The following is a 27,711-nucleotide window of genomic DNA, read 5'->3' on the forward strand; positions in this document are numbered from 1 at the left end:
CTTAATGAAATATTTCCAAGTAACAACAAAGATACAAAATCTCAAGAGAAAGGGACTATAGAAAAGCAAAATATCAACAAATATAAAAACAAAACCAAAACATGGACAAATAGCCAACACAAAATAAAGACAGACACACTAACAAAAAAGGAAGCAAGATATTTGCATGATAACAATAGTAAACCTGAAAAAACAATTAGAAACACCAGAAATCAGATGCCAAATAAATACAAAGATTACATAATGCATATGGATGGTGAGTCAACGACACCTAATACATATGAGGAAGTGTTAAAACTTCCTCGTAAAGAAAAAGAAAAATGGGAATTAGCAATGAAAAAAGAGATGGAAAGCTTACAAGGATTAAATGTATTTACACCTGCAATTGCACCAAAAGATAAAACAATTATTGGTACTAAGTGGATATATAAAATTAAGAACTTAGAAGGAGGTAATACCCTATACAAAGCTAGACTAGTTGCACAAGGTTATGCACAGAAATATCCGGAGGACTATACTGACACGTATTCCCCCACAGTAAGAACTGAGAGTGTCAAAACAGCTCTAGTGGTAGCATCAGCACTCAATCTCGATGTATTCCAATATGACATACAGACTGCGTATCTACACGCAAAACTAGATAAGGAAATATATGTAAGAGCACCTCACAGTCAATACACAAACAAGAACGAGACCTGGTTGTTAAACAAGAGTTTATACGGGTTAAAACAATCTGGTAAACGATGGTATGATTGTTTAGTAAAAGTACTTAAAACCATGGACTTCAATGCTACCACTGCTGATAACTGTTTCTTTGTCAAAAAGGGTGATGATTACATAGAGTTTGTATTGATCTATGTGGATGACATTTTATACATAGGAAAACATAAAGAGAGAAGAGAAACTTTTGTAACTAAGCTAAATGAACATTTCTCATTGAAATCTTTAGGCAAAGTAAATAAGTATCTTGGTGTTCAAATTAATAAGACAAAAAGGGGATTCAAACTTACTCAGAGAGATAAGATCATAGAGCTCTTAAACAAATGCAATCTAAGTGATGCCAAACCTTGTGATACTCCCATGCAGACTGACTTTCTAAGAAATGCTGATGAATCATCCCCTGAATTCAAAGATAACACATTTTATAGATCAGTCATAGGTTCACTTCTTTATATATCTAATTGGACAAGACCGGATATCGCTTTACCCCTCAATTTATTATCCAGACATGTCAGCAAGCCAACAATGTACCACTGGGAAGCTGTTAAAAGAATATTAAGGTATCTGAAAAATACACTAGACTTTTGTTTAATGTTAGAACCTAACGATAATAAAGAGCCAAAGCTTACATGTTACGCAGATGCGGACTGGGCTGGAGACACCTCATGTAGAAAAAGTACATCTGGTTATATATTCCTCTTAAATGACTGTCCAGTTTACTGGTACACTGGTAAACAAGAATTAGTGGCCACTTCAACGACAGAAGCAGAATATGTTTGTTTATCTAAAGCTGCAAATAACCTTGTATGGTTTAATGATTTAATTTCAGATGTTTGGAAAAAACCTGCTTTGCCTTTTGTTATGCATGAAGACAATAAAGCAGCTATTGAAATATCTAGATCTGACGCCATTGGACAAAGGTCCAGACACATAGATATAAAATTTAAACATGTGAGACAATTATCTCAGGATGGATTTATTAAAGCAGTGCATTGTGAAACTTCAGAACAATTAGCTGACATATTGACAAAGCCTTTACCTTCTAAGCAGCATAAATACTTGACTTCTAAGTTGTATGTTTTGTACTGTCCTGAATCTGAATGTAATTGGTGTAGCATAACGAATCGGCATTTAGAGGGGGATTTGTCAGATGTAAATGCCTTATTCTCTAATGTGTAAATAGTATATGAACGGGGTATCAGGGGTTAATTTATTCTTCACTTCTTAATGTATTCATAATTCACCACTCCCATATCTAGCTCCACCCATTGTACATATAAGGAGCTGCATGCATCCATTTCCTTGCTTCTATCTGTGAATATTCAGTGAATATAGAATGCCTAATGTAAATAAAAGGAGATATATTTAAACCTTTAACTCTTACTAAATTTATTGAGTCTGATCCTGAAAATATTGCAACAAGCATATTGCCCCCAAAAATCTGTGTCCTCATTTTACTGACCTCAGAAAGATGGAAGGCTGACTCAACCTTGACCCGGTGAGATTCGACTTGCTGAACTGCAGCTAGCAGTCAGCTGAAATAGCCTGCAGTACTGCACTCTAACTACTGCGTTATCTCGGCTTCTCCTCCTCCTCCTCCTCCTCCCCCTCCTCCTCCCCCTCCTCCTTCATTTTACTATTGCCATATAAGTCCTCATTGTTGCGAAGACTTTGTGTCTTTCTTATAGGATAAAATTTGCACTGCAAATTATTTACATTATTTTACACTAATTTACACTACAAATAATTCTCAGAGCGATGTGAGATTTCAAACTGAGTTCCCTAAAGATGTCAATGTAGGATCCTTTGAAGTTCTTTAAAGCAGTTGTGCCTTTTCACAGAACTGAGAAGCAATGAACAGATGCCATGTTCACCCTCCTGCATACCCCAAAGCTCCCTTCTGTAATCAAGTCCAAAGCTGCACAGCCCTCCTTTCTGATTTGTACAATCTCTCCTACTTCACAAATCCATGAAGATATTTTCAGTTTTCAGCTGTATTTTTATTCTTGTACGAAATAAGCTGCTTCGTGATCACAAATAGGGAGATGACACCTATTCAGTCCCAATGTCAAGGTTCCAAATAACACCCTCAACGAAAGAAGACTCCAAGGCTTGAAGTTCCTCAAAGTTCTATTTTATTAGAGATGTCACATTGGCACATCTGGGAAAACCCGAATCTGAAAGCTTCCAGGTTTTCCCCACCCAAAGGAAAGTCCAAGTCCCTGCCCAGCACCCACAAGTCCATCACATGGTGCAATCAAAATACTTGGGAAGATCCAATTACACTGATTTATTGCTAAAAAGCCTATGCACAGGAATATTCTTGACTAATGGTTAGCACCTGCCCGGAATCAAATAAGAGTCAACAGAATTTGCGATGGGAAGGTTGGATTTAGTCCACTTGTGGTTACATAGGGATTTTAAGATCTCTCTTTTAACTCTGCTCTCAGGTTCTGCCACTCCTTCTCCTACACTGGTTCTTAATTCTGCCACATTGGCTCCATTTCAGTTTGCCATTTTTTTCCTGGGAAGTCATCTTGAATCTCATATTTAAACATACAACTTTGTTCCTCTTTTTGGAGCAGAAGAGAACTGAGGCAGCAATGGGAGTAAATCTGTTGTACCCAGGGGTGGGTTCTAAATTTTTTTACTACCGGTTCTGTGGGCGTGGCTTATTTTGTGGGCATGGCTTATTTTGTGGGCATGGCTTGATGGTCATGTGACAATTATTTAGGATTTAGCAGAGGTACTGGTCTACCAGGCTGTACCGATCTACCCATTTATTTTTGCAGGCACTGGTCTACCCATTTATTTTTGCAGGCACTGATATACTCATGTATTTTTGCAGGCACTGATCTACTCATGTATTTTTGTAGGCACTGATCTACTCATGTTTTTTTTTCAGGCACTGATCTACTCATGTATTTTTGCAGGCACCAGTCTACTCATTTGTTTTCTTTTAACACTGATCAGCTGTAGGGTGGCCCTTTGATGCCCCACGGCAAGAGTTTAAACAGGTTTTTTCCCTTTAGCCATCAGCTGGGACTCAGGAGGCAGCAATAGACTGGGGGTGGGGCCAAATAAAAGGTAAGAATAACACGGGGGCGGGGGGTTGGGGGTTGGGGGGCAGAACCGGTTCGGTGACATCATATCATCACCGCTACAGGCTCGGTGGAACCGGGCGGAACCGGGAGGAACCCACCCTGGTTGTACCCCAAGATCATGCCAGAAAATATATTTCTGTTTTAGTAAGCAACTTACCATCTGTTCAATGGTGGCTGGATTCTATACACCTTCCTATCAACTATTAGACCTAGACTTGCTCAATTCCTCATTCAATTTGTGGGTTTAAATGGGATCAATTAAGGCTTCTATTTTGCAATAGCTTCATAGACACACCCTGAAAAGTAAACTGTTTGGATATATTCTTTAAATATTATCAAATGTTTGCTATTATATAGCCAGTTGAAGGTGTGCAAAATGATATCAATTGAAGAAATGTCACTAAATCATACTGTATGCTAATAGATGTAACCTTTGATTTAGAAAATGATTTTTTCTCTGTAAGTCTTTTTTATTGTATCATAGTAGCATTTCATTATGTAGAAGGATCAATGTTTATTAATCACTGAGAATAAACCTACTGATTTAGACTTAACACACATACAAATTGAAAATTGGGGTAAAGATTGATGGAAGAAACATCAACAGTCTTTGGTACGCTGACAATACAACTCTCCTCTCAGAAACTAAAGAAGGCCTGGAACATCTGATCAAGAAAATCAAAGAAGTGAGAATTTTGGACTCTTTCTAAATATCAAAAAGACCAAGCTCATGACCGCTGCAAGGAAGGGAACCTCAAAATAGAAATTGATGGTGAAGAAATAGAATGTCTCAAAACATTTTTTTCCCTAGGATTGCAAATAGCTCAAAGTGATGAATGCAGCACAGAAATAAAAAGTCAGATTGCCCTGGGCTGCACTGCAATGATGAACATGAACCAAATATGAAAAAGCAAAGACATCAGCCTGGCAACCAAATGTAGGTTGGTTCACTCTATTGTGTTCTCTGTAGTTACCTATGGGTGTGAGAATTGAACCTTAAAAAAGCAAGACAGGAAGAAAATCAATTTGTTTGACTTGTGGTGCTGAAGAAGGCGCCTGCGTATTCCTTGGACAGCAAAGGTGACTAACATGCAAGTACTGGAATGCATATCACCAGTCATATCACTAGAAGGTAAAAATCACTAATCTGTGTCTTACTTACTTTTTCCATGTTGTACAGGGGAATTTATTAGCAAAAGCAATTTTGTATGGAAGAGTTAACAGTAAAAAGAAACCAGGGTATCACAGAATGCAGAAGCTGGATACCATCAAAGTTGATACCAGCCAGAACATAGAAAAGCTCAAAGAAATAGTGTATGATTGGAAGGTGTGGAGAGACCTGATTCACAGAATCACCAATAGTTGGACGTGACTGAATGGATAAGTTGCACTGTATTATCTATCAGGGAAGCGTTGAACTGTTCACATGAAATATACTTGTCCCAAAGGTGCTTTTTTCAAGAAGCAACTGGACTTTCTGGTTTTTATTTGAAGACGTTTCACTTCTCATCCAAGAAGCCTCTTCAGCTGAAGAAGCTTCTTGGATGAGAAGCGAAACGTCTTCAAAGAAAAACCAGAAAGTCCAGTTGCCTCTTGAAAAAAGCACCTTTGGGGCAACCATGACCTTGGATGACTGAGAATCTCCATAGACATGAAATATACTTATGAATTTGTTTACTAGATTTAAATATTGCCTTTCCTTTAGAAGCTTAACGCACCAAATACTCAGTCCTCTGGCCTTTCCCCATACAACAATCCTGTAGGCAGGCTGCACTTAAGAAAGCACTTGGCCCATTGTTATCTGGTGAGGATTCTTGACAGAAGATTGGCATGATTAGATGAATCAAGGCCATTTTATCTTTGTATTCACAGTGACAAATTTTCTGAAAAACCCTCATCAATGTGACGTTTGATTATTCAGAGAATTGTTCTGATTCTGTTTATCAGAAATAAGTCAAATTACATCTTCCTGTCATGTAGATGCAGTGATAGAGTTAACCTTGAATTTAATCACAGTTAAAGATATGGGACCCAAAAAGGCCATTTTATCCTTGTATTCACAGAAAATACAGAGAAGAATGCTATGAATTGGATTATCTAATTGTTTTCATACCATGTTCTTCTTCTTCTTCTGAGACTTGTGGACACAAAGCTCTGACTTTTTTCATTTGATTTTATCTCCAATCAGTTTTCTTGTACTCTTGAATTTAGAATATGAAAGGAGAACTTACAGTCTCTGAGCAGCATGTTGTTCCCCAGCTGCAATTCAATAAGCCCCAAGAATGAGCTTCTGAATGCTGGGAGAGAGTTGCTTCTTACAAAGCAAAAATGTTCTACTTAGAAGCACTGAGTGGTTATAATTAATCATGACTAATTAAGGTATTGCTTTTAAAAATCTATACCTGGTACTATTTCTTTGTTAATGCTCCTAACATGGATATGTTTTAAGAATGAAAATAAGATTGAGGGCAGTCTGGTGAAAGACTCTCACATAACAACTGACAGCTGGGGCATGAATATTCAGATTTTAAAACATGCCAGACCCATAGTTAACATAGCACATATTACTCTCAATAACCTGGACACTGGTCTGGTCCCAGTAGCCATAAACTTAACATAAAGATCTGCATGATGAGAGATGAAGAAGAAGAAAAAGAAAGACTTCTGAACATGAATCTCACTGGTCAATGAATTAAATTAGTTTAACAATTGGAAGCACAATTTCTCTAACACATATAGTGATAATTAGAATCAGTCTTCTAAAAAAACTTAAAACAAGCTCTTTATGGTCATGATCAGAACAAATAAAATCAGATGGTGCTGATTCAGGCTAAATAGATAACATTCAATATGTACTCTGAAGGATTCAGCATATATTGATTGTCATGATTTACTTGTGATGCTGACAAAGAGTTGCAGCTCAGCTTGGGAGATCTCAGCACTGCAATCATTAGAATCAATGTGCAGGGCAAGGTCAAACTAGCTCAAAAACCTACCCATGCTGTCTGAAGAGCTGAGGCAATGCATTTTAAATAGAGGAGAAAGATGCAGCGTGAATCATAAAGTCTTAACACCTCCATAGAGGTATCTGTAAAACGTATTATACCAACGGGAAAATCTAACTAAAATGGCATCAATATCATATTGAGCTGAATAAAGCTTAGGCAATTCTGTCATTTAATGTTCTTTTTCAAAATATACTTAGTAGTATTACAATCATAGATATAAATCTCACATTTGCAATTTTATATTTTGTACATCTCTTCTGTCATGCAATTGAACTGATTGTTTTTAGAAATAACTTTTTTTCTTTCTAGTATGCAACTGAACAAAATAACAATAAAACTTTAGAAATATACAATTATGTACCATTCATAGAAACACTGTAAGGCTCAGCTTCTTCATAGTACCCTTCTGGAGATTCGTTTTTGAGGCCCGAATGTAGTTTTGATTCTGGAATCTGTGCAATATAAATAAAAGATAGGAAATAAGCAGATAAAACATTTTGAAGCAGGTTCTAAATGTTCTATCATCAAAATTAAAAGGAACATTCTCTTATGAAAGCATGATCTATTCCATTCACAGAACTTATTGTTATAAGAAATTTCATATTAAACCAAGAACAAAAGACAAGCATTGTCGTGTTACAAAACAATGCTACAGTTATAACTTTGTATATTTTTTCCTGAATATGAGTCAATGGAATTTTCTGAAAAACCCTCGTCAATGTGACGTTTGATTATTCAGACAATTGTTCTGATTCTGTTTATCAGAAATAAGTCAAATTACATCTTGCTGTCATGTAGATGTACTGATAAAGTGATTTACTCTTGAATTTTATCACAGTTTTAAGATATAGTGGTGAGCCTACTAGGTATTTTGGAGGATTTAAAATGACCCATGCCCTTCTTTATAATTTAAGGTGGTCTTGATTTAGCTAATATCTCATCTTGTAACACTGTCAATATTCAAAATATCTGTCCAGCAAATTACCAGACTGTTACAAGGCATTGGAATACAATTTCCTTGGACTTTATAACTGAGCTATCATGTGTCAAACATCTGAATAGCATTCTGATGGTGGTTGAATTCTTTTTAAAAATGATATATTTTATCATCTGTTGTGATCTCTCTTGAGCCTTGAGTTACCATTGCTTGCCTGTTCATTCAAAAAGTTTTCTGGAACCACGGTTTGCCCAACTACTTAATTTCTTACAAATGCCATCAATTTATGGCACATTTTGAAAGTTGTTTCAGTTACTGGATATTAAGCTTGACCCATCTTCCAAATAAACTACAGAGAGGACAAATTGCACCTTAGAATACTACTTTTGTTGCTATGTAAATTACGAGAAAGACATCTAGCCTAATCTTTTATCTAGAACTATATTGAGTTATAATAAGTGAGTGCATACCTCCATTCAGCTGACACAATTGCATTTCTGTGGCACTTATAACTGACATATGATCTTCTGCTCGAATGCTTTCCAGTGCTCCCCTCTTCTACATCTCCAAGAAGTTTAGAATCAAGTGGATTGCACTAAAATATCCTACAAGCTCTCTGTTTTCATCACCTAGAAGGACTCCCTGAGCACTGTTGGAGAAACTCACCTGAGATTTCTGAAGTTTACTGAACGTTTTCCCATAGTAATAAAGTATAGATTCGTTCTATAACTTTTTGCTTACAACTTGCTGCCATATGCATCTATGCATCTATTTGTACATCATGCTCTTCCAGTTCTAGAATGTTGCACTTCACTTTGCACACTTCTCCATCAACACCATTTCAGTGATGAGAATTTTTTAATGCATTTTGAACTCTCAGTGCTGGAAGGACAGACTGGAATATTTGATTCATTAGAAGGTTTACTTGGCAATGAGCATTCTTGAGAGTGGTAGATCATATTTGTGTGCCAGACCTCCTTCAATAGTTCCTTCTGCAATATTTTCTTTTTTTTTTTAAGAATAGTTTTTGTTTATTAAATATAAATATTAAAAAAGACATACGTAACATATACACAACAAACATTTATACAACATATACACAAAAAGAGTGTAATTTCTTTTTAAGCATTTTTTCAGAGTGATGTTTTACAATTCTACTTATAATATATTCCTTCACCTCTCCTTAATCTAATAATATTTTTTATTATATAAAAAATATTATATAATATTTTTTCTGTTTCTGTTGTTTAGAAAACAAATCAGACCACCTGATTCCATTACTATTACTACAGCTTTAAAAATTAAAAACCTTGAAATGACTTCATTTTAAAATGAATCTCAGCCAATTAATTTTAGACTGAACTAATACATATCATTTAAGGATAAGCCACATCAATATTCTATTTGCCAAAGGACTTCAAGCAACAATCCCTAACTTTCAAATACCAATAAATGAGTAAGGATATGTCAAGTAATTAGAATATTAAATGGCAAGCTTTAATTTAAAATAATGACAAAACAATTGCTTTTGATTGTTCCCTTGGTAAAATATTTACTCCCTTTGAAAAATGGTTAAATGGAAAACAATAAACACTAATGTAAAAAAAAAAAGGTAGATCCAGTTTTTACAGTACTTATGGACAATCTTTAGAAACCTACTTAAATAATTTAAGTGCTTAAAAATCACACTGGAGTTTCAGTAGTTGGATCGAGGGAGGAAACCTGATTGTGATATACATTTATTGTTAGCTGGCATTAGGACCAGACACTATCACAAAGTCCAGAAAGATTAAAGTATTTATCTTGCTCTACAGTCTTAAAACAAACCTTTTTGTTCTTGATTAAATAAATTTCAAATGGACCAAAAAGAAAGTGATTCTTTTGCATTGTTTCCATTAACAATGGGAATCAGATGGCGGTAAGAGAAAAACTGTTTCATCTTTCAATGAGTTCAAAGCTCAATTAATTACTTTCTGCCAGGAACATATCACTATTTTCTGATTAGTTCTGGAACTGAGAACAGGAAGATTATTGTTTTCTGCCCCATTCTAAAATTAAACAATTATCTGGCATTGAAAAAATAAACATTACTTATTAATTTAAATACTTTTGTTTCTGACTCAAATTTCCTCACTTACTGTTGCTTTACAGATGAGAAAGTACAAAAAAAAAAATCTGGGGAAATTTGGGAAGACGATGGGCAAGAGGAGGTTTATTTATTTATTTATGTTACTTTTCTGAGCCTTGTTTTCTAAATGTATTATTGATTCTTTAATTGTCCCACAAATCAAAGTTTCAGTGTTTTTCTGTCAAGGTTGTCATTTTAATGCCACTGAGTTCTTATCAGTCAAAAGGAAAAGAAGTTGATTTTTTTAAAAAAATGCAATCAAATATCAGGGGAAAAACACTTCCTAACAGCAAGACCAATTAGCTACAAAGGTTGTGGACCTCATGGGATGTTGAAACAGGGTCTCGAGAATAGCACGGGAGAGGCTGTAACTTAGAACGTTGTACTGAGCAAGAAACGTGATTTGATGTTCTAAATTCAACTCAGCAGAAAAGAATCTGAATATACTGGAATAAGTAATTTTTGAAAGGAGTCTAAACAACAGGGATGCCCTACTTATAAACCAGCTTTGTATAGCCTGGATATGCTGTCATAAGAAATTTTGTTCACCCATCAGAAAATTGGAAAGAAACTAATTAATTGTTCCGTGTGCAGGAGAGATTAGTTGGCAACAGGAAAGAACTTTGTCACTCATTCTTGTCTTTCATCAAAATGAACCACATCATTTCCATTTCACTAACTTCCATCTACCAGTGAGGAACCCTGTGGCAGCTTGAAAGATTGTACAAATTTCTCATCTTCAAGACGTTTGACTATCAATATGAATGTTTTTCTTTACTATCTTTCCCAGTAAAGGGTGTTGCAATCAACATTCATTTGTGGGTAAGATGGCTCCCATTTGGTCTGCTATAGCGACAGAATTATTTGCTTTTCTTCCTCAAGAAAAAAAAAACATGAAAAGCACCTAGTGGCAGATTATTCTTTCAGTTTCATTCACATTTTTACCAAAATTTATTTTGTTCAAATAAAAGCTCTTTTTTTGGACACAAAGAAGGAATCCAGTTCTTTCTATGGCTATTAAACAACTCACACTTTCTGTCTTGATTTTTATTATGAAAACCTCATAAAAACCTCTGCTAATCTTATCACTTCACTTGAGCACTGATTATAATGACTTTGCATCAACCAACAGCTTCTTGTTTACATGACACATACATTTAGTCAGCCTAGCAAAGGGTGGATATTTCTCAGATAAACTAAATTATCAGATATTGGTGAATCTCAGGCATTACTGGAATTTCTGCACATATTGCTCCTATCTGTTTGGCACATTCTGTAGATAATCTACATAGTTACAAACTTCAAATGCAGATAGTGTTAGTCCCTAGGCAGATATTTCTGCTAGAGTCCTTTTTCTGATTTGGCTAAGAAGCAACCAATCAGCTCCTTTGCTTCTCCTCTAAATTAGAGTAAAAATGATCCAGCTATGACTACTAATTTATTTTATTTGTTTCCTTTGTGAACTTTAATATTGTTTGGATCATGGTCTCCCTTCCCTTCCCTCTTAAGTCTCTGCACAAGATGTCAAAGATTAACTTTATAACAAACCTTCCAATCTTGTAAAGGCCACTATAATCCACTTTTACCATTAGCTAAAGTCAAATAAAACATGAGGTTAAGACAGCTCATATTGAGTATATAGCCTGCTTGGAAATGAATAGTTAATAATATAGTTATTTCTGCGAAGACCTTGTCACCACAAAAGTGTTTCAAAAAAGTTCTAGATAGACTTGCAGGAAGTAAGCTAAGGTAGTATACACTCACAAGGGATCTTCCAAATGTATATGTGACATACAATTTACAAATGCCTATGACCTAATGTTAAATAAGACAAGTATAAAGGAATTAATGAAAGATGCATACAGCAGTTTATAAAAGGTTGGGGCAGTGGTGAAATCCAAAATTTTTTATTACCAGTTCTGTGGGCGTGGCTTGGTGGGCATAGTGTGGCTTGGTGCGCATGGCTTGGTGGGCAAGGCAGGGGAAGGATACTGCAAAATCTCCATTCCCACCCCACTCCAGGGGAAGGATACTGCAAAATCCCCATTCCCACCCCACTCCTGGGGGAAGGATATTGCAAAATCTCCATTCCCACCCCACTCTGGGGCCAGTCAGATGTGGTATTTGCTGGTTCTCCGAACTGCTCAAAATTTCCACTACTGGTTCTCCAGAACCTGTCAGAACCTGCTGGATTTCACCCCTAGGGTGGGGTTTGTTTGAGCTTTATTGTTCAAAGTTAAGCTTAACAATCTCTAATTTGTCCATTGTGGAAAGAAACAACCTGTACAGTGATTCAGATCCAGTTCTTCAGATCCAATTTTTCAGATCCAATTCTTCAGATCTATTTGTGTGTGTGTGTGTGTGTGTGTGTGTGTGTGTGTGTGTGTGTGTGTATAGAAATAACCCATGTACAATTCTTTAAAATATTCAGAACAAAGTCTTGATAATGACCAAGAAGTTTGCAGGTAAAATTTTCTTCTGATTATTTATAACATCCAGAGCTTGCTTTGAAATCTTCACTGATGAATTGTTTTGAAACAGATCCAATCTTAGTTCCTGCGATTTCCATTCTGAAGTTAACAGGAATGGTCAGAGTTGCTCCTAACAATCAAGTACAGTATTCACTGCATGCTTTTATCCTCTTGATTATATACAGGAAACATAAATAATTCCAAGAATGGTTAGTGGCATCTACTGTGATTAACCAACTACAATCTTAAGAAAATCTTAGCTAGAAATAAGGTTGATAAGAAAGGGCATAAAAGAGAAGCAAGAGTGGATCTCATAATCTAAGATGTGAGATTCTTCCCAACTACAACCCTAAAAGGGTAGAGTTTTTTTCCTAAACGAAGTCCCTTGGCAACAACTTTATAGTCTTTTCAATATCAAGTATCATGTGGTGATCTTTTGATTGTTTATTAGGTTCTTTTATCTAAATCAGTGCCAGTTTTAGTCTCTGCTTCTTTAGCAGCTATTTAGTTCATTCTTGTTTTATACTATTTTTATGTTAATTTTTAATCCATACATTTATTATATACTGCAGTCGCAGCTTCTGCTGTAGAGTACCTAATAAATTTAGAAATAATAAGTGAATTAAGAATTAAGTGAAATAATCTTCCTCCTCAATCTTACGGCTAGTGAAAGGCCTTTCTTTATTTGTTTTATTTGCTTTTCTATAAATCAAGAGATGGGCAATATTTCCCACCAAACAAACGCTAGTATGTATACAGGCCAACCTAGCTGTAGCTGTTGTGGTATAACATGACTATAAAAAGCTAGCCTGTGATTAGCAAAACTCAGAAAAGTTGTCTACCTTATTTAATGCTGCGTGCGTGCGCGCACACACACAGCTTTAAATAGAATAGCTTTATTCTATTTAACTATTTAATCCTTATATATTCCAGTTTGAATTTCCAGATCCTAGATCTGATCTTCTAAACCAGTGCTAGGCAACTTCTGACATGCTAAAAGTTGCTGAACTAGGACTTCCAACATGCTGATGCTGCGTTTCAGCAACTCATCTAGAAAAGGAGGAAAGAAGAGGTTATCTACCTGTAGCTTTAGTGAAAATGCCAATTAGATGTTAAATCATTAGTATTTACATGTCATAGATATAACAATCTGCCTCCAATCCAGATCCACCTGTGTTAAAGCACAGAATTTCAAAGAAATTGTATTAAGAAAAAAGCCTTTAAATATACAGTACATTTGAGCATCTACTGTAATTTAAAAAAAACAGTAAAGAATAGTATGGGGGAAAGAATGGATTGCGCATTTGGGAATTGCTGTCTCTAATGAGAATGAGAATGAGAATCAGCTTCTCATTCTACCCAACCAGCCAAAAAAACAGTCAGTTATAACTAACTAACTGAATTGACTAAAAACACTACTTGGACAATGAAGTTGTATGTCTTAAAGTCTCTGTCTTTTCTCAGGCTTCCTTTCTCCAGTTACCTTGATGGGATCACTTACTCTAAATCCTTGCAGCAGGATTTCACAGTAATAATCTGTCTCATCACCCTTTGACTGCAGTTTACATAGCTATTTCCTCAGCAGACCACCCACAGGTTTTCACTTCCTCCCACACTAGGCCCATGCTGTACGTATATTTTCTTGCAGGTTTTCTCTTTTTTAATGCACAAAGTACATCACGTATGACATTCCTGAGCTTCTGTCCGTGACCTCAGTAATGCAACCTCATTTTACAGTACTCAAAAAGAGAAGGAACTAATTTGCTGAGCCGTCTCTTAAAAGACAAATCTTACCAAATGAAGCCAAGATTAAACAAGTGATCACACAATAGGACTGAGATTTTCTCTAATATTCTGTATAATAATTAAGTCAACAAAAAATAGCTGCTATACAGAGTCAGCAGTTATATAGAGTTAGGCAATTATCAACACAGCTGGGCAACAATAGCAAAAAGAATTGCTAGGAAATATTCAGGTAGGGCTATCTGTGAAATTGATGAAAATATGTTTTTTTGCTAGTTGCTTAACATTTACAACGAAGATGAAAGTTCAGTTCAGGCAAAAATAAATAATATCCCCACATAGTTTTTTCTTTTTTCTTGTAGTATTTGTTGATGCTCAATGAACTTCAACAGATTTATATATCTCGCAGGTTACTTCAGATCTTCAAATTCTAACACATAATGTATCCATATTATTTTATATATATATATATATTATATATATCAGGGACTTACTATTTTTGAATGTGGAAGATCTGGCAAACTTTTCTGTGGAGGATACAAATACTGCTCCATTTCTCCATTAGTCAAGGAATCTTGGTAACCTAACATCATAATCCAAAGAGAAATCACAACAAATAAATGGTAATTACATATAATTATACTCAGCTATAATCTCAGATGCTTCACTTTTGTTTTGAAAGAAAAATATGATTTATTAGCCTACTTAGTCTAGACCACCAAAATGGCAATTGATTTCACTCCAAAAAATGGTGAAAAAATGATACAGCTCAAGACATTCACTTTTGGTGGTTGCATTACTCGTACAGTACTCGTACAGTAATGTTTCAGTTAACATTGAAAACTGCGAAGTCCATGATGCTTTATAAATAATCAATCTACCTGTAAGGCCCAGTTGATGCCTAATCAAATTTTGTAAGTATTCACCTTTCCTTACTGTAGCTAAGGATGGTTTAAATACCAGGTTATTCAGTCTTTTCAGTCCAAGGAAGAAAAACCTTACTGAGAAAAAGTTGTGGTAGGAGAGTAAATTCTGCCCACCTGATTTTCAGCTAATTTGCAAATGTAATATGGTACAGAACAAGCTATTTCATTCTTTGGGGTTTGATAGTGTGTGGAAAGAAATGAATAAAACACCTGTTTAAAATCCCTGAAAAGTGTATTTCATAATGATTATAACCAGATTAAAACATCAGATGTTGTCTCCCCGAATTCAACAAACATTGTGATTTTTTAACGGATTCAAGGATTTTTAGTTGATAAATAAGCATAAACATGATGTAAGCAGTTTAACAACAATCACAATTATTTCCTATTTGGCCATGTTTGCTGGGACCAATGGAAGCTGAAATGCAAATCACAGAGAATACCACCAAATTGCTTATCCTGGAACAGAAAAAACAAATTATATTTTCCCTATTTATAACCTTTGCGGTGCAGTAACATATCTGAAACAATTCTTAGTCTATTATAATGTATCTCCTATAACTCTCTTCAAGTTTTCCTATCAGCGTGTTCAAGATTATCTAAAAACCATGAGGGACATTATCCAAAATATGACAAGGATAATATACTGCAAAAGACTGACAGAATCAGACCTGTCATTTCCTGGTACGGTGACATAAGAGAAATGAAAATGATTTCTATACTTGGAAATTATCTTTATGTACAGAGAGGTTATATTTGAAATCACTTCAAGCATCCCTATAAATACACTAAGCAAAACTTTCACTGAAAACAAGAGCATTCTAAAGTTGGATGGTCTGATAGCTATCCAAATGGTAAGCAGTGGTTACCAAGACGCTGAAAAGAATCTGGCATGAACTTTGTTACATTCTTGTACAATTTAAAAATAAAGTTAGAACCACAGTTCTTTTGGGATTGAGCCTGAGAAGCCACAATAACAGCTCTGCATCTGAAACTTTTAATAGTTTTCTGGCATAAGAAGGGAAGCAGCAAAACAAACTATGCATAGTATAGTAATGTTATTAGCCAAACAAATCAGACATCTGCTGTTCTTCCCACGTCTTCCCAGATTTTCTGTTTCTATACAACTTAGAGACAAATACCAGGGGCTACATTTTTCCATCTATAAATCCCAAAATGGCATCAGTTATAGGCTCAATCCAAGCAGGGGCAGCTGCAAAAACCAAAACAGATTAAGTAGTAAAGACGTATCAAACCAACTCCTTTTTAGAGATGGATATATGTACTGACTTAAGGAATCATTCTACATATGGAACTTTTAGTACTCATGCTATTCAATGTCTATGTACTGAGCTTTTTAGTATTCACAGAAAGAGAATCTATGTATACAAAAAGCTTCTCAAGGCAAAATATCCATCCACCTAGAGGCCACAAGCAGTCATTATCTATCTTAATGTCACAGAATAGAACATACTATATGTGGCAGTTCCCCGTGCTTTGGTATGTATGTATGTTATACAGTTAAAAAGTGCTATTCAGAGATGCTGAATGAACATAGAAGAATAATATGTTTTCAACAATTCATATTATCCATTAGGCCAATGTATTAAGCCAAACAAGAAAAATACTTGGTATATATCTATTTTTCACTACCCTGTTTTCCCCAAAATAAGACATCCCCTGATAATAAATCCAATCAGGCTTTTGAGCGCATGGCAATAAGACCAAACACTTATTTCAGGGTTCAAAAAAATATAAGACAGGGTCTTATGTTTGGGGAAACACAGTATAAGATAGCAAATCTATCAAAGAGCCCAAATCTGATGACATCACACAGTATATTTCCCACCACCACATGAATGGTAATACTTGTGTTTCTAGAATAGTTTATTTTAAAGCTTGATGCCCTCTAGATACATTTGAATGATAATAGCATTTGATGCCTACCTTTGTTGGCTTTCTCTGGTTCCCCATGTAGTTTATTTATGGTTACTCTGTTCATATAAATGTATTCTTCATCACCACCTACAGTGTAAAAATACTGTAAAAAACTGCTTTGCATTTTGTTTTGTGTACATGTACAGCAGTATCCCCAATGATGTGTGGGACCATCATTCCCACTGTCATTATCCAGCATGACTCTTGCACTTGCAGTTGTGATAAGCTAATTTATGTGCTTTACTCTATTTTAAACAAGTTTTTATAAGAGCATTTTGCTCTTTCTTTCCCAGAGATGCTCTGTTCTCATGAGAAGCACTTTACTGGACTTTGTTCCTGAAGAATTTATCTTGACAGGGAAACAGGGAAATGAGAACTTTGTAAAGGGCAAAAGGTAAAGTGATTCATCCTTTGCAAATTAATCTTATTAGCAAACTTTGGTGAATAAAAATAATTTATGATGTTTACAATAAAAGGAAGGGAATACATTTTATTGCACAGTCGTATGGACTTTGCTGTCATCTTAAATAAAGCAAATTAGGAGAAACACAACTGAACAAAAATTCCATCATATTTTTATCTATTTTTAATCACCATCACCATCTGTAAATGTGTAGTATTTGTAAACATATTCTAAGCAACTGATAACAAGGTTTGCACCTAATTAAATAGATCCCAGTCCTCAAACACATATATCCCAATAAATAAGTTTGTTTTCATGCTGATAAAGGATATTTGTTTCCCTTTTACATCTCATTTGGGAATAAGATTCAAACAAAAATGAGAAATAGATAGACTGGAGTTCCAGCAAGAAAGATAAACCTTCCAAAGTCAATAATTGTTCACCTGATTTTGCTTACCGCTTGATTTTGTGCACAGCCGAAGAAGGTCAGCCAGAAAACTTTTTTTGACTACAGCTGTGCTGCTGAGATTCTCTTTATCTAGAATCTTCAGAAAATCTTCAAGTTCTGTCAGCAGTTGTTCCAGAGCTAAAAGAGATATGAAATAAACTAGCTTATTTATGGCATCCAATGCCAAATGGCTTTTATGTAATCCAGGAATTTTTAAAACAATTCTTTGTCTTTGTATAATGAGGATTACAATCCCTCATTTTATATGTCTGCGTATCAAGTATTTTTCCCGAGTTTTGGATTATCCTAAAGTATTCTTTCCAGCATTGTAAAAAGCAAATATGAAAGGAAAACAGAGGTAGGTGATACAACTCCTTGGTAGAGAGAGAGCCTTGGTAGTACAAGGGTTTAAAGCACCCTGTTATTAAGCTGCTTAAGACCAGCTGCCTGCAATTACTGCAGGGTTCGAATCTCGCCAAGGCTCAAGGTTGACTCAGCCTTCCATCCTTTCTAAGGTAGGTGAAATGAGGACCCAGTTTGTGGGGGCAATAAGCTGACTTTGTATAAATATACAAAAGGATGAAGGCTATTGCTGAGCACATTGTAAGCCGCCCTGAGTCTTCGGAGAAGGGCGGCATATAAATCAAATTAAAAAAAAAAAAAAAAAACTCCGTTACTCCCACTCCTGGTAATGGAGATAATATAAAAAATATTAATTACAGGGAATTCTTGAGTTACAACCAAAATGGAGACTGCTCATCATGGTTATAATTTATAATGGTTGTAAAATGGGTTGATCATGTAACCAAATTAATTTTTATGATCTTTTTGGGGCAGTCATTAAGTGAAGGCCACAGTTGTTAAGCAAATTGGTATGCTATAGGTTTGATTTTGCCAAAAACCAGAAGTAAATGCCATTTTATAGTAAAATTGTAGTAAAACATGGGATGCTGCAAATGGCCATAAATATGGTTGCATTGCCAAGCATTCAAAATGTGATCATGGGGAGGGTCTCTGACCATCAGAACTTCAAATCTGGGTCATAAGTATCCCAGGTAGGTCTATTGAAATTTCAAATGGTTCTAAGCCACCAGTTGCAAGTTGAGGGCTACCTGTATATTTTTTGTTCCCAATCAACTTGGAAGCAAATAATATACATAAGCCTTTTTACTTTGTGCAGCTTACGGTGGGCTCAGAAAAAACTGGAAAGAAATTTTTTCTCTGCGTAAGAGAAAAGTAAGAGTGTTTCTCAAGTAAGAGTGTTTGTCATATGGTGGATCCAGTCTCAAAACCTAACTTGCAGCTGACCAGAAACTGGCCCTTTCCACTTGTATGGGACAGTCCATGCTAGGACCATCATTCGTGGCCAGCCTGGTATAGTGTGACCCACCAGTCATAAGGATGTCTCCTGCATCTGAATAAAGCTTTCTCTTCTAATGGATGTGTTATGTTGTACTCAGTGGGCCTTGCTTCTGTGGTAAAATGGATTGCATAAAGCTGTGGGCACAGTACAATAGGGCAGCATGTAAAATAATGCTGGTATAGAAATTGCATTGCACAATTTACAGTATAGGCAATCTTCTCTTAAGTATTATGAGAGCTGAAATTCAACATATTTGAAAGGCACCAGAATGGGAACTCCCGTAATATTACTCGAGTTCAATTCTCACCAGGCTCAAGGTCGACTCAGCCTTTACCCACCTTTCTAAGGTGGGTAAAATGAGGACCCGGTTTGTGGGGGCAATAAACTGACTTTGTATAAAATATATAAAAGTATGAAGGCTATTTCTTAACGCATTGTAAGCCACCCTGAATCTCCAGAGAAGGGAGGCATATAAAAATAAATTTAAAAAAATATATGTAAAGAAGGTTTGAAGATGTAGGCATAGATGAAGGAAAAAACAAATCAGAAGAAATGGGGTGATATATATGTGTAGAAAATATTGGGACCAAATAAAGCAAATAAAGATAACCCTCCCAAAAATGAGGATTTAGCAAAATGTGGATCATTTCATCCTAATCAGCCTGGGTCCCAGTCTGGAACTATAAAATTTCATTATCTGCAACCAACACTGGCTATGCCAACTGCAGATGATACAAATTTCTGGAGGACTCTAAATTATAGAGTTTGTCTATTCTTGCTAGTCGAACACTATTATGTATTGAAGTGTTAATACCCCTTATAATGCCTTGATAAGACCACATTTAGAATATTACATCCAGTTTTGATTGCCATGATATAAAAAAGATGTTGAGACTCTAGAAAGAGTGCAGAAAAGAGCAACAAAGTTGATTAGGGGACTGGATACTAAAACATATGAAGAAGGGTTGCTGGAATTGGGTATGTCTAGTTTAATGAAAAGAAAGACTAGGGGTGACACAATCGCAGTCTTCCAATATCTAAGGGGCTGCCATAAAGAAGAGGGACTCAATCTATTCTCCAAAGCACCCGAAGGCAGGACAAGAAGCAATGGATGGAAACTAATCAAGGAGAGAACTAGCTTAGAACTAAGGAGAAATTTCTTCCCAGTTAGAACAATTAATCAGCAGAACAGCTTGCCTCCAGAAGTTGTGAACGCTCCAACACTGAAGGTTTTTAAGAAGAGATTGGACAACTATTTGTCTGAAGTGGTATCGGTTATTCTGTAATTTCCTGCCTATTGTTATTGTCTTTTCTCCAAAATAGCCCTGTCAGTAGATTGAAGGCAACAATTTGTGTAAAGTTATAAGCAAGTTTCATGATTGAGCAAGCAGTAACAGTAACAGAGTTGAAATGGACCTTGGAGGTCATCTATTCCAACCTCTTCATGCAGGAGACCTGTACTAGGGATTCAAACTGCCGAACTGCCAACCTTTCTGATCGAGAAGCTCAGTGTCTTTCCCTAGTAATAATTCTTTTTATTTTAACATGAAAAGTAGACTGAATGATTAAACACTATGAGGCTAAGAATATAAACTATTAACTAAAATAAATAGAACTTTGAAAAGCAGTAAAAGAGACAATTCCATTTTCCTAACTATCCACACCACTGAATGCATATATTTTTCCGCATACTCCTTTTCCTCCACCTATATAATCTTTAAAACATCTGTGTGGAGCCCAAGTTGGTGTCCTCTAGACTCATTGGACAAAACAATCCAAAACAAGCATGACCTAAAACTGGCACAATTTCTTTTCTGAAGAGAATGTCTTGGCAAAAGGCAGTTTCCTTCTAGCTGTAGCTTTATTCTTTGTTGCAGAAATGTGCAGCTGATCATTTCAGTGAAACAAGCATTCAAGTGGCAGAATAGCAAATGTGGTTGATTTACAATGGATTTCCCAGACTATTCTACAAAGTACATTCGAAGGTCCACAAGGGTCAGCTGCTCTAGGGAAAGAGAAAGTAAATTCCAACAACATCAGAAGAATGCTGTTCTCCCGAACAGCAAAAAGAAGCAGATGTGCTGACAGTGGCAGATAAAAACAGCTGGATCACTTTGAATGGAAACTGACCCTCCTAAAGGAACAAATTGCATATATATTTGACAAGGGAACCCTTGGCGCTACTCATTTGCCTGAGACTTCAAGGAAAAATAGACTAAAGCAATGAGTAATTATAGCAGAAGACAAGAAATACCTGTTTTTGCTGAACTGTTCTGGTTATTACTTTTAAATCCAGCATAAATAGAATAAGAATGAATGTTGATCACCATCCCATTTTGAGGGAGAGGCTCCGGAAAAGGCTAAACTGATCAAGGAATGAGAAAAAACAATTTCTCATTTGATTTCTCAGTTCTTTGCCATGTGACTGTTAAAGTGATATGGTCTGGCAAATTAACAATGTTTTGCTCCTCTCAACATCATTTGTCAACCTTATTAGTGCACCATTTTTACCATATAAAAACAGCAACTATTTCTTTCGTGTATATGTCTGGTTTTATTGTAATTGCATTTATTTATTTATTATTTATTAGTTCAATTTATATGCCGCCTTTCTCCGGAGACTCAGGGCAGAGTTTATAATGATATTATATTTCCTTGTTTTTAAAAATGAATATATTTGGTTAATTCACATAGAGTGCATGTCTCCAGCGGTATTTCAGAGATAAAAGAATTCAGGTGTGGTTTAGTTTTCATAAAATTGGGTCTATGTGACTTTAGAGGTTTGCTGACCCTTGAATTCAATTAACAAATTTGGAATTGTAAGAGTGTGCTATGAGCACTCTTATTAAACAGCCAATTTTTAAAAATGCATTTCCTGATGTGAGGATAAAAAAAGACACAAATAGAACATAGAGAATGGATGCATATCAGTCATCCATACCCATTTTACAGAATGTAAATTGAGGAAGCTCAGAGACATGTATCTAAGTACAAGAATAAACCTAAATTCTAAATAAGAATTTGGCTTCCCCTGAAAAGAAATTTTCATAATGTAAAAAGTAAATAAATATTTAGACAAATATGCACAAAGAGACATGTATCTATTCAGCTGATACATTCCTGCTCAAATTACATGCATTGTATAATCCACATTTAAATAAACAACATCCCTAATTTTACTAGACAAATAAATACAAATAAAATATTCTATACTGAAGATGAGGTTTCATCTCTCCCTCCCAGCTGTCTTGCACACACATAGGACAGATACTTCAAAGTGTATGCAATTGACACATAGATAGTCCTCATATAGCAACCAGAATTGCAACTGGCAATTTGGCCTTAAGTAAAGCGATCGCTAAGTAAAACTGCAATTGTGCTTATGATCTCACTTTAGATTTCCTTTGCTTTACAAGCTACAAAGGTCATAAATGTGAGGACTGGTCATAAAGCTACATATCCATTAGTTTCATAACCATAAATGGTCACTAAAGAAGGTAGTTGCTCCCTTGCAACATTACTAATGATTAACATTACCAATGAATTACCAATGAAGTGTAACCAGTTATGGTGGTCAATTGATCCAATTAGTCTTTGAAATTGCCATGTTTATAGGAGTATAGGCCAGTTCTGAAGCACGTCAAAATACATGACTGGCTTCTAAGCTACATTTCTGACTTTAGGAATCACAAAAAGCAAAATTTCATAAAGCAAGCTAAAACCAATTGGAAGAAATTGGAAGAAAATACCAATTGTTCATAGGACATTTGCACAAAATCATACCAAAGTATTTTTTCCTCCCTGAATAGTTTCCTCCAAGCAGCATTTTAACTTAGCCAGAAATGTGTGAGAAATATTGCGGGGTTGGTACTTGAGAAAATGTGAATCACAACAATCTGACCAAAACCCCGCACATATTTCTCAATGTGCAAACTGTTAACCCTAACTAATAAAATATGAATCTGGAGTCACTGTACAAACATAATCACTGCATTGCCAGTAAAACCAAAATCATACTTCAATTATATTTTAATGTGCAAATTCAGAAAACTATTTGAAAAGACTATCCATATATTTCTATAAACTACAATCCAGGACAATCCAGAGATTGAGCCTTGTTATTTGTAGGCTGAAAGCTCAACTGTGGAACTGGATTGGTACAATATGGGCCATTCTGGAAATGTGGACAATAATTTTATTGAATGAACTATCGTTGCTGAACCAGGAACTCTGAACTTTAAGGAAGAAGCACACAAGGCTTTCCAGTTTGCGGAACAAATAACAGACTAGCTTCTCTCCTCTTCACTGGAAGAAGGCAGTGGGAGGATTGGGGTGGGAGTGGGCAAAGAGAGGCAGAGAAGGTTCTTGAAAGACATTCAGAAGCCTTAATCAAGAAAGCGCTATTTCTTTCTTTCCCTACAATTACATGCATCATGGTACTTTATTACAGTTTTCAGAACTAAGATCCTGTCGTAAACAAAGGTGCTTTCAGCCTTGCCACGATGAACCTTGGTTTAAAACACTGTTCTGAATTTTATCATTGCCCAGGAAGCACCACTTAGATGGAAATCTTCAACCTGAAAATTTTGAATTCACAACTGTAACCATACTTCCTCCTTTTCTTAATAAGGCTGCCTATGCCTTATTGCTTTAGAACAGGAGTGGGAACTGACGGCTCCTTTATGACTTGTGGATTTCAACTCCCAGAATTTCTGAAGCTGCATGGCTGGCTCAGGAATTCTGGGAGTTAAAGTCCACAAGTCATAAAGGGACCGTTGTTTCCCACCCCTGCTTTTGAAGTTTTTATGACAAAGGTGCCTCCAAATCTTAAAAAATGCAAGATCCTGGTTACCTCACAGAGACCTTCTGTCTGCATGGTTGCAGATTTCATCATTTTCAGTGCACTCTGGCTTACGGAGAAAGTGAATGCTTCAGGTGAAAAATATTCTACTCCAAGTTTTAATAAACTGTGATTCTAGGAACACTGGTTTTCCTAATTCCCTATGATCTTTGGCATGCTCTGCTTGCTTGAGGCTAGTACTGAATTTTAGCAGCTCTTTTCCAGACCTTTTCCTGAGATGGCAGGGTTGAGTCTGAGATTTTTTTACCTACCTGACACAGAAATATGATCATTCCATTAGTTATATACTGAAGGAACTATGAGCCTTTCAACCTTTCAGTTTTCAAATGAAATAAGACAATTCTTTTTTCTTTAACAGTGGTTTCTGTCTATGAGTCTAACTTAGAGACTCTTGCATAGTCTGGCAAGGTAACTGGATAACAAGTAAGGAAAGGGAGAAATACAGACCTCACATGTATAGGAATATGAGGAGTGAGGCGAGTAGGAAGAGCCAGAATCCATAAAATGTGTAAAATGAGCCACATCACAAAAACATTTGGAATTTTAGTAATCACAATAATTCCTCTTCTACTATAATATAATCATTCCTCTTCTACAGTATAATTATGACTTGAAACACTGGGTCAAACAACAAACTACTTGATTTTTATTCAATATTGTAACTGAACAGCATTTTGCATGGTTCAAAAGCTATTGCAGAATGATAGAAGAGTAATATTTATGGTGTTACCTTTTTCATTTCTGTGGATAGAAGTTTTAAGAATGAAAGCTAAGTCCTTAACGCTACCTTTTCCATAGCTCAATGGCAAAGCACATTATTTACGGGCAGAAGAATCCAGTTGATTATCCAGTGTCACCACTTCAAAGAATCTCCAGTAATTAGAACCTTAGCTTTCCCATACACAGCGGTTATATCTGCACAACAGAGGTAAAGGTTGATTCATCCTGCCAGTGTGAGTAGCTAAACATGAGTGGCACTCTCCACCAATGGTTTATTTAGCTTAACATTCAGCCAGGATTCTTGACATTTCTGCAAAACAAGTCAGAAATTGGAAACAAAAACGAATCATGGCTTTCAGCTCCAACTTGATAGGAGAGAGAAAACTAGAAGGGTTTTTTCCCCAGAATCCACATTACAGTAGTAAACAATGAAAGGCATTTCCATGGCTTACTTTCTCAATCCTACTGGACAAATGGACCGATATAGCAGTTGTTCATTCTTAGTCTGAAATCTTCACAATTCCAAGATACTATTACACAAGGATCAATTTAAGTATTATTGTTTACAAACTGCCCTTTTTGTTGAAGACCATTGATTTAGTTTGCTTATAATGGCTCTTGTATATAAATTGCGCACTTCAAGAATAATTGTGTGCTTTGAAGCACACACAAACAACCCTTTATTCACCTAAAGTCCAGTCAGAGGCGGGGATGAATCATGGAAATAAATCAAGAAACAAAGAAGCAAGAGGCTAAGCTTTTGTAAGATTTCCATGAAAACCTGGGAGAAAAATCGACCTACTAACACAAATTTAATTTCTAAAGTAGCCACACCTTTTTTTCCAAGCTTCTGCAAAAGCTTGAGAAACAACAGACTACTTTTATAAATAAGAAAGGTACTGTGCTTACAGAAGGCCTGAAGCATTTCTTTTGACTCATTTTGAAAAGGACACGTGTTGTTTACCATCTTTAGACTGGTTTTCTTAGCAGAAACTTCACTCCATGGATAATTCATTCTCTCTCAATTCTTCTTTGGCCAATAAGGGAACATCCCCTTCTTAGTAAACTGCAATGATGATGCCAAAATGATGACATGTGCATAGTAATGACATCATGGAAATGACAGATCCTTGCATCTGTCTGCAATATCTGATGTACGGTAAGTTCAATGTTTGCTTTGTGATATCATGATGCACTTTTCTCATCTCTCCTTTCTTGCCCTCCTATCTACCCCTGCTCATTCTCCTATTCCCTGTTTATGTTCACATGTCACTATAGCAAGTATACAGACACCGAGGTGCGATGGAGGATATACAATAGCCCATTCATGCTGATGTGATCCAAGAGTTAAATCTTCAGTAATTTCCTTGTGTTTATTAAGCATTGTTCTTCATATTAGTTTTAACCACAGGTGGAACGTTATTCATATAGAAATCTATCTTGGGTAGAAGGTGCAGGAAAATAATATTTAGAGGGGAAAGTTCAAGATTTGTCAGAGACTTGCATTTATTGAAATGCCAGTTCCTTTATTAAAAAAGAAATAGCACCAAAGGTGGGCCCATAATTCCTCAGAAATCCCAGATTTAAAAAACATTCATTTATCAGATAAAAGAGATTTTGTTATTTTGTCTAGACCAGACTGTCTTTTAACAGGAGCCTATTATCTATAGAAAGAATAATAAATTGGATTGAATCTCTGCAAAGTCATAAAATAAAACACTCTAATCCTACCTGGGTTTGAAGAGCTAGTTTGGCATTTTCATTTAACGTTTCAGCATAAAATCAATGACAAAACCTGCTGATGAGGGAATTTGTAACCTTCCTGTATCTTTTGTCTTCTTAAAGCATTTGGTGTTTATGTTTTGCTCTTTAATCTCTCTTTCTGCACCAACAAGCCTCCAAGATATAATTGAAAGTCAACTATAATTTAGTGATTTTTTTTCCTTTTCTCAGCATTACCACTTGATTGTTATTTATGTCATCTGGTATAATTTAAGATGTTTTGACAGACAATTTTTATATGCGTCTTAGATTCTAAATTCATAATTGTTTTGAATGGCATAATTTTCTGCTTAACAACTGAACTTCATCAAAGGTCATTGGTACAGAAATCTGAAATTCCCCTCCTCAGACATATCTATATATTACTAAAACTCTTGTGTCTGTAACCTTTAACTGGTGTAATAGTGCATCATAGGGGGAAAAAATTTAACCACATTACCTCAAACTGGCCAATTTATAAAATGATGGGACCCGTTACTCCTGAGTGCATGATTTGGGGAAAGTTGTGGTTGCTTCAGCACAGCCATGCTGTTGCTGTTTCAGTGCCGTTGCTGCCCTGGTCACATGATTTTCAATTTTCCCTGACTGCTTTCTGGCCATTTGTGCAATTCCTCATTCCCTTCCCCATCCAGCAGCAGCCACATATTTGCCTGCTGAAAAGGGAAAGGGAGGGAGGGAAGGAGGAAGGAAGGGAAGGAAGGGAAGGAAGGAAGGAAAGAAAGGAAGGAAGGAAGGAAGGAAGGAAGGTTTAGGTTTTAGGTTTTAGGTTTTAGGTTTTAGGTTTTATTAAATTTGTATACTGCCCTACTCCCGAAGGACTCAGGAAGGAAGGAAGGAAGGAAAGGAAGGAAGGAAGGAAGGAAGGAAGGAAGGAAGGAAGGTTTAGGTTTTAGGTTTTAGGTTTTAGGTTTTAGGTTTTAGGTTTTAGGTTTTAGGTTTTATTAAATTTGTATACCGCCCTACTCCCGAAGGACTCAGGAAGGAAGGAAAGAAGGAAAGGAAGGAAGGAAGGAAAATTTCCAATGCTCACTGCCTATTTCCCACAACGAAATTGATTGGGAAAACCAACAAGAAAGTAGAGATTGCTTCTGCTTCCATTGATTTTTTTGCCTGCCCATGGTCATTCTGTCTCTTTGTTTAGTAAGGAAACAGCTCTGAA

The 27,711-nt window shown here is 35.9% G+C and overlaps 1 protein-coding gene across 1 annotated transcript in view; it reads right to left on the minus strand.

The window, feature by feature from the left end:
* Positions 1-27,711, minus strand: part of AFAP1L2 (actin filament associated protein 1 like 2) — an 88,120-nt gene that overhangs the window by 24,681 nt on the left and 35,728 nt on the right. Inside the window, exons 2-5 of the mRNA XM_070945049.1 lie at positions 17,836-17,964; positions 16,985-17,062; positions 14,606-14,694; positions 7,194-7,284 (exon numbers count right to left, since the gene is read on the minus strand). Coding sequence (XP_070801150.1) covers positions 7,194-7,284; positions 14,606-14,694; positions 16,985-17,062; positions 17,836-17,964 — 387 coding nt within the window. The remainder of the gene's footprint in view (positions 1-7,193; positions 7,285-14,605; positions 14,695-16,984; positions 17,063-17,835; positions 17,965-27,711) is intronic.

The sequence above is a fragment of the Pituophis catenifer genome, unplaced genomic scaffold, assembly GCF_029215685.1.
Source record: "Pituophis catenifer annectens isolate HBS135680 unplaced genomic scaffold, rPitCat1.0.hap2 SCAF_6, whole genome shotgun sequence".
NCBI lineage: Eukaryota > Metazoa > Chordata > Lepidosauria > Squamata > Colubridae > Pituophis > Pituophis catenifer.